The sequence below is a fragment of the Nycticebus coucang genome, chromosome 16 (genome assembly GCF_027406575.1).
Source record: "Nycticebus coucang isolate mNycCou1 chromosome 16, mNycCou1.pri, whole genome shotgun sequence".
Lineage (NCBI taxonomy): Eukaryota > Metazoa > Chordata > Mammalia > Primates > Lorisidae > Nycticebus > Nycticebus coucang.
Genome location: NC_069795.1, coordinates 73,328,953 through 73,342,472, shown reverse-complemented (window position 1 = coordinate 73,342,472; position 13,520 = coordinate 73,328,953). Strand labels below are relative to the sequence as shown.

Genomic DNA, 13,520 nt, shown 5'->3' with positions numbered 1-13,520 from the left:
TGAGTCTCAGTGATGTGAGGTGTATTTAAACCCAGTTATCAGGCTAAGCACAGTGGCTCTCTCCTGTAATCCTGGCACTGTAAGAGGCCAAGGTGGGTGGCTTGCTTGGGCTCAGGAGTTCGAGACCAGCCTGGGAAAGAATGAGACCCTGTTTTCTACTTTCAAATATTCGAAAAACTAGCTGGGAATTTTGGAGGAACCTGTAGCCCCAGCTATTCGGGAGTCTGAGGGAAGAGGATCTCTTGAGCTCAAGAGTTTGAGGTTGCTGTGAGCTATGATCACACCATGACACTCAACCCCAGGGCAACTGAGTGAGACTCTGTAAATAAATAAATAAATAAACAAACAAACAAACAAACCCAGATATCAGTGAGAAACTATATTATAAAAACCACTGGTAACAATATGGAATAAAAAAAACATAGCTTCTGATGAGTCAAAAACAGAGCAAAAATGGCCAGGAAGGAAAAAGTGTGTGGGTTAGTAGGATCATAAAGAGGTGTGTGAGTGTCTGTCTCTCTTTCTCTCCCCTGCTTTTCTTTTCCTTCCCCATTCCCTCTCTCCTCTCTCTATTCTTTTCTTTCTCCTACTTTCTTCCCTTTCTTAAGGCCTATGGACAGCTTTAGTCTGCTGTATATGGCGTCACGTTCACTTTTCAGTGAACTGCCTTATAAGCAGTTTATCCTTAGTCTGAGCTCTTGTCTTTCCCATTAGAGGACAGGCCTGACTCTTTGCCATTCTCTCAAAACGGAACAGTGACAGTCAGTTTAAGGATGGAGTCAGCAAGCAAGTGGAGAGACAATGGCCAATGCCAAGTACCAGGGCCACAGATAAATTTGCGTTAGATCTTTAGTCTTAGACCAGCCAATGAAGGAGACTCGGCCTCTCTGGACTCCCGAACGCAGGCCCTGTCTAGGGTGGTCTCTGCAGACAGGGGGAGGCACAGCGGTGGGAAAGCCTGAGGCATGTGTAGTCTGGCCCCACTTGAGCTGCGTAGCAATTCTGTCATTGGGTCCCTTGTTATTTGTGTGCCATGGCCAGTGTGTACTCTCCCCAGTGGAAGCAGCTCAGGCTCCCTGAGACAGCACTGCCACTGGGGACTCAAGCCTCAGGCCCTGGGCCTGCACCCAGGACAGTACTGAAGGACAATTGCAGAGAAGTCATGTTGTGGCTCACGGGTGGCTCTGGCATGAGCACAAACATGCCTCATGACAGAAAGTTCCCCTGCCTCTGTTCTCAGGACTTGGCTAGCTGCACCCCCATCCCTGGTGCCATTTCAGCCTCAGAGTCTTGGGACAGGCAAGCTTTCCTCTCTGCGTCTTAGTTCCCTCTGCTGTTAAATAGGGTCGGGGTCTGCACCATGCCTCTGAGGATGTTGATGGTAGCACCAAATGAGCTGAGAACATCCTTTAGAATCCTGGAATTTTATAAGGAATCATGAAAATTTTATCTCACTAGCTGCTGTTAATTCCCTTTCTGTCTGATTATATGTCGAAGTCCTGGTTTGGAGAACTTTTCTCATTGTAGTTATTGTCAGGGCAAGTTTGCTCAGCCAAAAAAGTCAGTTGGCCATATAATTGGCCAACCATTTTGGCCATACAAAATCAATATACTGATTTTTATACTTTTTTTTTTTTTCCAGAGAGAGTCTCATTAAGTTGCCCTTGGTAGAGTGCCGTGGCATCACAACTCACAGCAACCTTAAACTCTTGGGCTTAAGCTATTCTCTTGCCTCAACCTCCCAAGTAGCTGGGACTACAGGCGCCTGCCACAATGCCCACAAGGCCTGGCTATTTTTTTGTTGCAGCTGTCATTGTTGTTTAGCTGACCCGGGCTGGGCTTGAACCCGCCAGCCTCGGTGCATGTAGCTGGCACTGTAACCACTGTGCTACAGGCACCAAGCCAAGCTTTTATACATCTTATGTACTAGGTACTGTTCTAGGTGTCTTACATGTGTTACCCTTTTTAGTCATCGAAAGCCTGCAATGTTACCAGGCATTACACTGGTGTGTACCTTACATTTATCAGTACTGTATTATCATCATCAGTCTATGGGAGGAACGCTGAGGCTGGGAAGCTTGCCTCATCACACCGCAAGAGCCATGAGTTAAACACATCCATTTCCATCTGTCTCTTATTTTATGTAGGTTCACACAAGAGTGAGCGTGAAATGATAGGCCACAGATGAGCCAAAATAATTTGTTTGGCTTTGGGTTGAATTGAAACACACACATGTTGCTTTTTTCTTTTACCTGGCTTTTCTCTCCTTTGCTTTAATTTCTCTTGGTTATCCAGGGTCTAGGATGGTGTTTTTATGTTGACCTCAGTACAGTGCTGTGGCAGTCTCAAACTCCTGGGCTCAAGTGATCCTCTTGTCTCAGCCTCCCGAGTAGCTGGGACTACAGGCGCCCACCACAACGCCCTGCTATTTTTAGAGACAGAGTCTCGCTCTCACTCAGGCTGATCTCGAACTCCTGAGCTCAAGCAATTCACTTGCCTCAGCCTCCCAGAGTGGTAGCAATACAAGCAGGAGGGGAGCCACCTCCTGCAGCCTAGGACTATGTTTTTTTACCTTTTTGATCTCACAGCAGCTTGAACCTATAGTGAAACTTTGGCACACTTAAATTATGTTGATCAAAAAGAAGAGTTAAAAAAAAAAAGAATATACTTACTGTGCTTTGAATTTCTTTCAAAAATAATTTAATTCGTGATCTTTACAGACTTTTGCAACTAGTTGAAAAATCACTGTTCTAGGATGTGAGTCAGTTGACAATATGTTTGTTCTTATGGAGAGTTCACCATAGGCTCTGTGATTCCCCTTGAAAAGACACCCACATAACAACATGGCCTTGTCTGCCTATACTAGCTCATGACCTAGGAAAGCTTCTTCACCTTAATTAAGTCTCTTTGTCCTGGCCTCTTTCTCAGCACAGTGGGGACAAGACGGGACTCTGGTGGCAGGGTTCTCGTTAGGCTTGCTTTTCTGGGGCTGCTTAAAGGAAGTTGCTTGCCCACAACTTGCCTGGCTCCTTGATCCCAGGGAGTGGGCTTGGGGGGCGAGCTTACTCAGCCAAAGAAGTCAGTTGGCCTGGGAAAGTAAAAAAAAGACATTGATTTTTATACTTCCTTTTTTTGAGAGAGAGAGAGGATCTCACTATGTCGCCCTCAGTAGAGCTCTGTGGTGTCAGCTCACAGCAACCTCAAACTCTTGGGCTTACGTGATTCTCTTGCCTCAGCCTCCCAAGTATGAAGAATTTGGGGCACTTGAATGCTTGGGTGACTCAGCTGTGTGCTGGTCTGGATTCACGGTCCATGTGACCCACCATGTACCTGCTGGGAGGGCCATATAAACACAACCCAACCTGCAGATCTGAGAATGGATTCTTTCTGAACGTTTACTCCCAATCCTTTTGTTCTTTCCTTCATTCATACCATAGGGCCTTGGGGAACAAAGAATAAGGTCGGAGGCAATGGGAAACACTTGGCACTGTCTGTCTGCCTGTGGGTCAGTTCCCCCAAGTTCAGTCTCTCTTACTCATCTCCTCTCAGGGGTGCCAAGAAAGCTGGTTCTCTATTTACTTTGAGATACATCTCACAGTGTTTTTTTTTTTCATCAAGTTTTATTATTTGTTGTTGTTGTAGTTTGGCAGGGGCTGGGTTTGAACCCGCCACCCTGGGTATGTGGGGACGACGCCCTACTCACTGAGCCATAGGTGCCACCCCCTCACAGTGTTTTTAAGCAACACATTTGTATTCCTAACAGTAGTTGCCTCAGGTCCTATGAAATGAAGTGTGTAATGTGTGGGGGAGGGCCCAGTCTCCATTGGTTCTTTTACTGCCAATAAACCCCAGGAGTAATTGAGCCGGAGTGGATAGGTTTGAATTGGTTGTCGTGCCAGCCTTGTACACGTGACGTGTTCTCATTGATAGTGAATAGTGGCACAAAGTATTTCCACACGTCTAAAACTCCCCAAAGTCCTGTGATGATACTATGACCACCCGAGAGACAGATGAAGAAGTTGAGTTTCAGATGCAGGGACCTGCCTGAGGCCAGAATCTGGCCCCAGATCCTACGTTTCCAGTGAGGCCCCACTGTCCCCTCCGCAGCTGCAGATAGACACAGGCTAACAGAGAGCCCATGAGAAGCAACACTCTCATACACGCTTCTGAGTTCCCAGGGGAGGGAGGAGCTGATAGATTTTTAGTCCCCAGTGCCTGAGACCACAGGGTAACTTGGCTTTGCCAAAGCCCCAGCCCAGGAAATAGGGTCTATGGGAAAAAACGAGGAGGATGGGGCCAAAGAACAGACTGCCACCAGCTTAAAGGAGCATGAGCTGGAGATGCTGGCATCCTACAGCTCCTAGGAGCTAGAGCACATCGTTGTGGTGTTCTGTGAGGCTGGAGACCAGGGCTGAAATTGCAGACAGCGGGGAACAAGGAGTACTCGGGAGGGGCGAAAACATTTTGTCCTCTAGCCTCATGCCTTCTCAGTATGTGCAAGACAGGAAATTCCTCAACTCTCCCGAGGCAGCCAGCTTTGCTAACTGCTGCAGCCCCATCAGAGAATCGAGATAGATATAGGCAAGTCCAACACGGGGGTCCCCAAGCCCACTCCCAGGGCATTCTGCCAAGGCCCCCTCTTGCCCTTCACCAAAGGCTTAATGCCTACGTGAGGGCCATGGAGGGCAGCAGGAGCCTGAGAATCCCCTCTTCTATGGGGACCCTGGGGTTACCTGCTCTTGAACTTGGGCTCTGTGCTCTTCAGACTACACCTGCTTAAGGGGCAGTTTTCCTCCAGCCTCCTGGGCCTTACCAGCTTCTTCTCATCCACATTCCCAGAGACTGAGCTTGGAGAGCTCTGCAATGGGCCTGGCTTTGTTTTCAGTGGCAGGTTTGGAGTTGGGCCTTGCCCAGATACATCGCACACCCTGGCAGCACATCCCCCTGGCCCCGCTTCCTGAAGAAGGTCTGAAAAATATCTGTGGCCCTCTGCTTGTAAGAACCCAAAATGCCAGAGGCCCTTTCCCCGAAAACTTAGAGAGTTTAAGTTAGAGATATCATAGCCCTCCCCATCTCAACCACTGCTCCTGCCCAAAATAAAAAAATTAAAAGGGAATTATTGAATCTTAGGGCTGCCCGGCCTGGGAAAGTCCAGCGGCTGGGCAGGTGTGAGTGCATCCTGCCCCAGGGCTGCCTGCATGGGAAGGAGACCACCAGCAGGGCACTCTGTGGTCCCTCCCCTTCAGTCCCTGGAGGCAGGTTCAGAGCCCAGGTGGAGAAGTGTTGAAAGTCTTATTTGGTTTTCTTTTTTTTTTTGAGACAGAGCCTCAAGCTGTCACCTTGGGTAGAGTGCTGTGGCATCACAGCTCACAACAACCTCCAACTCCTGGCTCAAGCAATTCTCCTGCCTCTGCCTCCCAAGTAGCTGGGACTATAGGCATCTGCCACAACGCCCAGCTATATATATATATATATATATATATATTTTTTTTTTTTTTTTGGTTGCAGCCATCATTGTTGTTTGGCGGGCCCAGGCTGGATTCGAACCCACCAGCTCAGGTATATGTGGCTGGCGCCTTAGCCACTTGAGCCACAGGTGCTGAGCCAAAAGTCCTATTTGTTAATCTGTCTCCAAAGGGGACTGAATGGAAGTGAGGGGCAAGCCCTGCACACAGCCCAGTTTTCATCCTCGACTCACTGGCATACTTCCCCTCCTTTTCTCAAAGAGGCTGACTTTTTTTCTCCCAGTTTTTACAATAAACTGTATATATTTAAGGCATTTAATTTGATTAGTTTTGACATATGTACACATGAATGGACCCTTCACCATGATTTCTTTAAAGGAACTTCTCAGTCACCCCTAAATGTTTCCTGGTCTCCTGCCGCACACAACCCCTGATCTGCTTTCTATCACTGTACTTTGCATTTTCAAGAATTTGTTCTAAATGGAATCATCGAATATACACTCTTTTTCTGTCTGGCTCCTTTCATTCAACATAATTATTATGACATTCTTCCCTGTCATGGCATCTCTTTTTTTTTTTTTGTGGTTTTTGGCCGGGGCTGGGTTTGAACCCGCCACCTCCGGCATATGGGATTGGCGCCCTACTGCTTGAGCCACAGGCACCGCCCGGCATCTCTTGATAGTTCCTTCTTTTTGTTGCCATATACTATTCCATTGTATGGGATATATCATGGTATATTTATTCACATGCTGATAGATATCGGGGCATTTTCATTTGGGGGCTATTGTGAATAAATTCGCTAAGAATGTTTGTATGCAAGTCTTTGTATGACTATGTACTTCCATTTCTCTTGGGTAAATACCTAATAGAATGACTGATCATAGGGGAAGTATACGTTTAACTTTTGAAGGAACTGCCAAACTGTTTGCCAAAGACCATGTACCACTTTACACTCCCACCAGCAGTGCATGAGAGTTGCAAGTTGCTGCACATCCTCACCACTTCCAGTGCTTGGGATGATCTGCCTTTTTAATTTTAGCCTTTATATTGAGTGTAGTGTCTTTGGCTTCCTTGGGGTGCTTAAAATCTCATAGGATGGTCAGGGAGCACCACACAACTATAGAGAATGATAGGGAAGCTCTTCAGTTCTGTTTTACAAGTGACATCAAACTATAAAGTTAAAAAACAAGATGCCCTCCATATTCATTGTGTATGGTGTGTTTTATTTTTTAAATATAAAGAAAATTTTGAAAATACCTATTTGCTTCTATGTATCATATGCACAAATTGTCTTGGGCAAGGTAAACAAAAAACTGAAAAATGGCTGCCTCTGGAGAACGATAGTTAGGGCCAGGTGACAGGGGTGGGAGGGACATTTTATAGATACTCTTGAATTTTGTGCCATGTGAGTATCACTTATCCAAAAAGTATTAATAAAATTTAAGGAACAAAATTTTATAAGATGCCAAGTGTTAGCTCCCCCCCCCCCCCGGAAGTTCTCTGGAGGAACCAGAGCCTAGATTGGACATGGCTCTGCAGAGGTCTTATTGTTTGTTCCCTGCTCTCAGGCAACAGCATTGTCTTGCCAAGCAGATAGATGGAGCACATTTTGTCCCTGATGACCTCCAGGGCCCCCAAACACTCTCTGTTAGCTTTCAATTTCTGGTATGAACCTTAGCATAATATAGTCATGTACTGAGTGGTACATGTGTTTGTTGAATGAATATTCTCTCCCATGTTCTTTTGTCTACCACACAGAAAAGAAAAGTGACCGAAAGAGTGAGTACCCTCTGCCCATGGCTCCCGGCAGGCCCGTTGCACCTGTCTTCTTACAGGGCCTCTCTGATCTCAAGGTCATGGATGGAAGCCAGGTTACCATGACAGTCCAGGTGTCAGGTCTGTCTCTACATCTCTCTTTTGGGGGCATATGTGAAAATGGGCATGGTTACAGTGAGTGTTGCTCCTTGAGAGCCTGCTCAGATCATTGAACCACCAGAAAATCAGATGGGATCAGCAGGAAATAGACCCAAAGAAGTAGAGACTCTTAGCCTCTATTTTCTGCCTCCTCTGGGTGAGATTTTCTGGGTTCAAGTTTAAATGGCCCAGGAGAAGAAGTTAGCCTGAGTTAGAGTGGTGAGGGGTTGATTTGAAAACACAGTGTGATCAATGTAGCTGGAAGGTTCTGAAGACTGGTACAAAACCAAATTATATGAGAACTTCCCAACTCTCAGAAGATTGTCTCAATTGCTCTATTCAGATTTTAAGGTGAGAAGATGGGGCAGAGGTCCTTCTAAAACAGGAGCAGGGCAACAAGTGTGCTTAGCATCCTGGTCTGAGACATCACTGTCATTGCTAGAGGCGAGCAGGAGAAGCCCAGGGAAGAACAGCACTCAGGGCTGGGTCAGCTGTAGCTTGCTATTGAATATGTAAGTGGTTTTGGCCACTCATCAGTGCCTATGACAGCCTGGAGGTCACCTTCCTACTTTTTAGTTCTTCTTGAGTTGCAGAAAGCAATAAAGATGAGCTGTGAGAGAACCTAGGGGCTCACCCTTTCGGGGATGCTCAGATAGACTCCATCCCCTGGCAGTCCCAGGCAGAGGGCCTATCCAACCTCACCATGCTGCTCACTGCCTACCTGGTCAGAGGCATTCTGCATCTAACCCAAGGAAGACAGATGGCCGTCTGCTCTCTCTTGAGCTTCCCAGGGTCTGGTGCCACACAACCTCCTCTGCCAACCATCCCAGGGTTCTTGCCCCTCTGGAAGCAGAGCCTAGTGGCTTAACTCTTCCATCAGAGGAAACCCTTACAGATGACCGTTGTCTTGTGTCCCAAAAAATCCACAGAAAAATAGACTAGTAAAATCTGAAACTGTGGTCAACCGAGAGCTGTGTTTGGAAATCCTGTGCAAGCTGGTGCCCATCTTTACCCTGGGGCAACATTCATAAAATAGCAAAATGAATGCTGACTCTTTGTGCTGAAACTATAGAAGGGCACTGCCATTGCCTGTATGTGGACACACCAAGTGGAGCAGTGCCGAGCAGAAATCACGTTCCGTTACAACCTAGTAATCTGGTTACCGCTTTGGATTATCAAGCAGTTTGAATTCTAATTTTGAAAACCATTCTTCCTGAGTTTACTTTTTCATCTCTGAAATCATATTTTTGCATCTGAGTTCTTTTTAGTTTCCCCAAATCTGTTGTTAAATAATTCCAATGAACAACATTGAGTGTTTTCTTTGTCGCCAGTGGTCTTCTGATCTGCTGTCCTGATGGGCTACTAAAGGGTTTTTTTGTTTGTTTGTTTGTTTTTTATTTTTATTTTTGTAGAGACAGTCTCACTGTACCACCCTCGGGTAGAGTGCCGTGGCGTCACACGGCTCACAGCAACCTCTAACTCTTGGGCTTACGCGATTCTCTTGCCTCAGCCTCCCGAGCAGCTGGGACAGGCGCCCACCACAGCATCCGGCTATTTTTTTGTTGCAGTTTGTCCGGGGCTGAGTTTGAACCCGCCACCCTCAGCATATGGGGCCGGCGCCCTGCTCTCTGAGCCACAGGTGAAAGGGTTTTGATTAACTCATTTAGTCCTCCCAACAAACCTACAAGGTAGATGCTGTTAGAATCCCTATTTTACAGATGGAGAAACTGAAACATAGCAAGTTCCGGTAGAGCATTTATAGCTGTTACAGTATCGAGTGCAGAGCTGCTGTGTGACCAGGGAGGGAGGGATCTCCCTGAACAGTTCCGGCCCTCCTCCTGATTTAGGGAATCCGCCCCCTGAGGTCATCTGGCTTCATGATGGGAATGAGATCCAGGAGTCAGAGGACTTCCACTTTGAACAGAGAGGCACTCTGCACAGCCTTTGTATCCAGGAGGTGTTCCCGGAGGACACAGGCACGTACACCTGCGAGGCCTGGAACAGCACCGGAGAGGTCCGCACCCAGGCCGTGCTCACAGTACAAGGTGAGGCTCACAGAGCAGGTGGGGCAGGGGTGCTGCCAGGGCCTCTCCAAAGGTGATATGGAGGTGAGGAAACCATGTGAGCCTGTTTAGTTCCTGCTGTGGACCCTCTGCTCCCTGGGTCCCAGCCCAGCCCAGAGGTCAGCTCCCTGTCTTACATCTCAGGCTCTGGCTGAGTGGGGCTGCCCTTCACAGCTTTCTGCAGTCCCTGCCCTGTCTAGGTTACTGGTGATGAGCTGTGTGAGTGCTAAGAGGGAAACTTGTAATACACTTAAGAATTCGGCAGTGATTGCTTATGTGAGTTGTGGGCTTATCAGGGTCCTTGTCATTAGAGAACTTGTATTTAAGAGGAGAGGCAAGTTAAGTGCAGGTAAGGCAAGTGACAACGCTTACTTGCACACACCTGATACAGATCATTAGCTCCCGCCTAGTGCCCCTCCGTCTTCTGGAGTACCTCCCCTTGCTTCAGATATGCAAATTCATGTTGCTATTGTCCCGTGAGAATGTAACCAAGAGAAACTTATGACAAGAAGATGAGCTGCATGTGGGTATCCAACTGAAGTGATTTCTGGACAAGCTGTCACTTGGGTGGCACTCTGGCTTCCCACCCTTCACACCATGGGGAATTGAGTGGACGTGCTTTCTGCAGAAGGGCCTCCCACTCTAGCTTTGCCTTTTGCCAACTTCCAGAGCCTCACGATGGCACCCAGCCCTGGTTCATCAGCAAGCCTCGCTCGGTGACAGCCTCCCTGGGCCAGAGTGTCCTCATCTCCTGCGCCATAGCTGGTGACCCCTTTCCTACCGTGCACTGGCTCCGAGACGGCAAAGCCCTCTCCAGAGGCACTGGCCACTTCGAGGTTCTGCAGAATGAGGACGTGTTCACCCTGGTGCTGAGGAATGTGCAGCCCTGGCACGCAGGCCAGTATGAGATCCTGCTCAAGTAAGTTTGCTGTCCCGCCTGCCTCCCGTAACCCCTCATCCCCGGATTCCAGGTGCCCCAACCTGGGTCTGGGAAGGCAGAGGAAGCACAAGCTGGCATGGAACTTGGACTTCAGAGTAGCAAGCTCTGGCCTGGTGCTGCTGACAAGCTTGTCTCTTCCCCTTCAGTCTAGCAGGTGCTCCTCAAAACCTTCCCTTCTGAGCTTGGTTCCCCAGAATCTTCGGTCTTGCTGTATCCTGGATTTCTCCCGCCCTAGTGTAGTATATGGAAAATATGAAGGAGGGGGAAGGATTACAGTGGGAAAAGCAGGAGGAAAGAGGAAATGTATTCGTTATCTATTGCTCTGTAACAAATTACCCTGACACGTAGCAGCCTGAAACAACAAACATCCATCATCTCTCAGTTTCTCTGGGCTGGGAATTTGGAAGCAGTGTAGCTGGATGATTTTGAAGTTGAGGTCAAATGTCATCAGGGACTACAGGAGGACTTGAATAACATTGGAGGAGCTGCTTCTGAGATGGCTTGCTCACATACCTGTCGGCAGGGGGCCTCAGGTCCTTGCCTTGGGGACCCCTCCCTGGGGCTGCTTGAGTGTCTTTGTGACATGGCAGCTGGGTTCCCCAGAGCTAGTGATCTAAAAAAGAACACAGGTTAGAGCCTTCAGTGTCTCTTATGACCCACCCTTGGAAGTTACATGTCGTCACCTCCACCTTCCTATTTGTTATAAGTGAGTCGCTCCATACAGCCCATGCTCCAAGAGAGGGGAATTACGTTCCATCTTTCAGACAGAGGAGTGTCAAAGAATTTGCAGGCTTTTAAAGACTGCCATAAGGAGGCTAACTTTCTCCATTTCCTTTTTTCTCACCTTTTCAAGGTCTTGGTAGGTTACATGGGAAAGTCAGCCCCATGAAGCACACTGCTGTGTCCCAGGTTTGGAACAGCGTCTGGCCCATAGTTAACATTTGGTAGCTATTTTTCAAATGAATGTGATTCAGAAATGTCCTTTAAAATGTTCCAACTGGTAAAATCCTATCTGAGCCCTGGAGTGATGGTGCTAGAATGCCTGCCCTTGGCCTTAGGATTGGTGTAAACATTGAAGAAAGGTTCTTGTCTTTACCTGACCTACAATGGGAAGTTGGTCTGGGCTGGTCAGCCTGAACACTCTGCAAGGAGCTTTCTCTCCTGGGCTTGGTCACTTCCCAATACTGAGCCCATCATGTGTATGGCTCTGAGCTACAAATGGGCTGTCTCGCTAAATGCCAAGGCTGCTGCGATGATGGACCACTGTGCCTGCCATCGCAAAACCCAGTACGTATCCTATCCCCGTGACTCCTTTCTCGTCACCTGCCTTGTGTCAGTTAGCTTTTTCTATATAACAAACCACCCCCAATACCTACAGGCATTTTTTAATTAGTCATTTTTTCTAAAGTCATTATTTCTTTTTTGTTTTTTGGGGGTTTTTTTTGTTTGTTTGTTTGTTTTTGAGACAGAGTCTCACTATGTCGCCCTCAGTAGAGTGCTGTGGTGTCACAGCTCACAGCAACCTCAAACTCTTGGGCTTAAGCGATTCTCTTGCCTCAGCCTCCCAAGTAGCTGGGACTACACGTGCCCACCACAACGCCTGGCTATTTTTCATTGCAGTTGTCATTGTTGTTTAGCTGGCCCAGCCGGGCTCGAACCTGCCACCTTTGGTGTATGTGGTTGGCACTATAACCAGTGTGCTATAGGCGCCGAGCCTCATTCATTATTTCTTAGAGTCTTTGGATCTGCTAGGAAGTTCTGTTGATCTGGACAAGGCTCAGTGATACTTAGCTGAGCTTGTGGCATGCCTGTGGTCAGCTGATGGGATGGTATGGGCTGCTGGTCACCCTACTGCTATTAGCAGTACGTTTAGAACACATCAACTGCCTTTGCCTTGTGCCTGAACTCGTTATTACCAGGAAGGCAGATCTGCCTCCAAAATGGGGAGAAGATACGTTCTTGTTCCCTAGGCTGGTACAGAGAATGGAACACTTGCTATGTAAAAACACTTGCTAAGGGCCTGTCTTTATAGAAGTAGTAGTATTCTGACTCAATACTCAATACACAATACTCAAGCCAGACATCCTAGGAGATGAACTTTCTGTGGTATTTTGAGGAAAAAAGCAAGACTGAGTCTTGGCAAATGAGAAAGGCTTTGCTGTTGAATAGACTGAGTGGGAAAATTGGTGGGGAGGGGGTAGCTCAAAGCAAAGGGAAGTTTGTCAGGCCAGAGAGGAGGGCTGCCTAGAGAGGCCAGTAGGCAGACTGTCTGGGGCCAGCTGGGGACAGTCATAAAACTTAGACTGTCCCAGCTGCAAGGGATGTCAGAAGTTATCTAGCTTCATCCTTATTTAATAATGAGGGAAACTGAGGTCTCACGGTCATGGACTTGCTCATGGCCACCCAAAGGCAAGTAGCAGAGCCCAAGTTCAAACCCTTGTCTTTTGACTTAAATCAGATGCTCTTCTATTCCTCATGGCCCAGGATGAGAAATTTCTCTCAAGTGCATGAGAACTTGGAGTACCTGGGAAGCCAACCACGCTGGAGTCTCCACCCTTGTGCCCTGGCCTCTTTTCCCTCCCCTAAGTCCTCTTTATTCCTCTTGGGAGGCTGTTGTCCCCTACTGAGAAGGAGGAAGTCAGTGGAGAGTTCTCCAGGGAAGTGTGTGCCAGGCCTGCCAGCGGCCTCACCTCCTCCAGCTTTTCTCATCCTGACAGAAGTCAGACCCGAGACCCAGAGCAGGGTGCCTGCTCAGAGTGCTCTAAGGGCCTCTTAATCTTCCCGGGTCCTGGCACTAACGAGGCTCCTAATTGCTGTTTGTTGAGCAAAGACATCTAGGGCCCTAACGTTCTCCAGACATGAGAGAACCATGAATCTGTACTCCCCGAGAGTCTGAGCATGGAGGAAGGTGCCCAGGAGGGGATGGGCTGTGGGTCAGATGACCAGGTGAGAGAAAGGAAGAAAAGAGCTAATGTGGCCAGGAAGGCAGATGCCCGCTGCATGAGGACACCGGAGAGAGGGAAGAAAGAGGGGCCTGGCAGGTGAGAGGAGGGTCGGAGGGCAGCAAAGATCAGCCTCTCAAATGGGTCCCAGTGCCCAGGGGTGAGCAGCACCCCCCTGACCCCTGAGAATCACGTG

At 48.1% G+C, this 13,520-nt stretch overlaps 1 protein-coding gene across 4 annotated transcripts in view; it reads left to right on the top strand.

Annotated features, from left to right (window-relative positions):
- The window catches only part of MYLK (myosin light chain kinase), a 212,626-nt gene that overhangs the window by 107,421 nt on the left and 91,685 nt on the right, over window positions 1-13,520 (top strand). For all 4 annotated transcript variants that reach the window (XM_053565244.1, XM_053565243.1, XM_053565242.1 and 1 more), the window contains 3 exons: window positions 7,224-7,361; window positions 9,227-9,424; window positions 10,112-10,361. In XM_053565244.1, coding sequence (XP_053421219.1) covers window positions 7,224-7,361; window positions 9,227-9,424; window positions 10,112-10,361 — 586 coding nt within the window. The remainder of the gene's footprint in view (window positions 1-7,223; window positions 7,362-9,226; window positions 9,425-10,111; window positions 10,362-13,520) is intronic.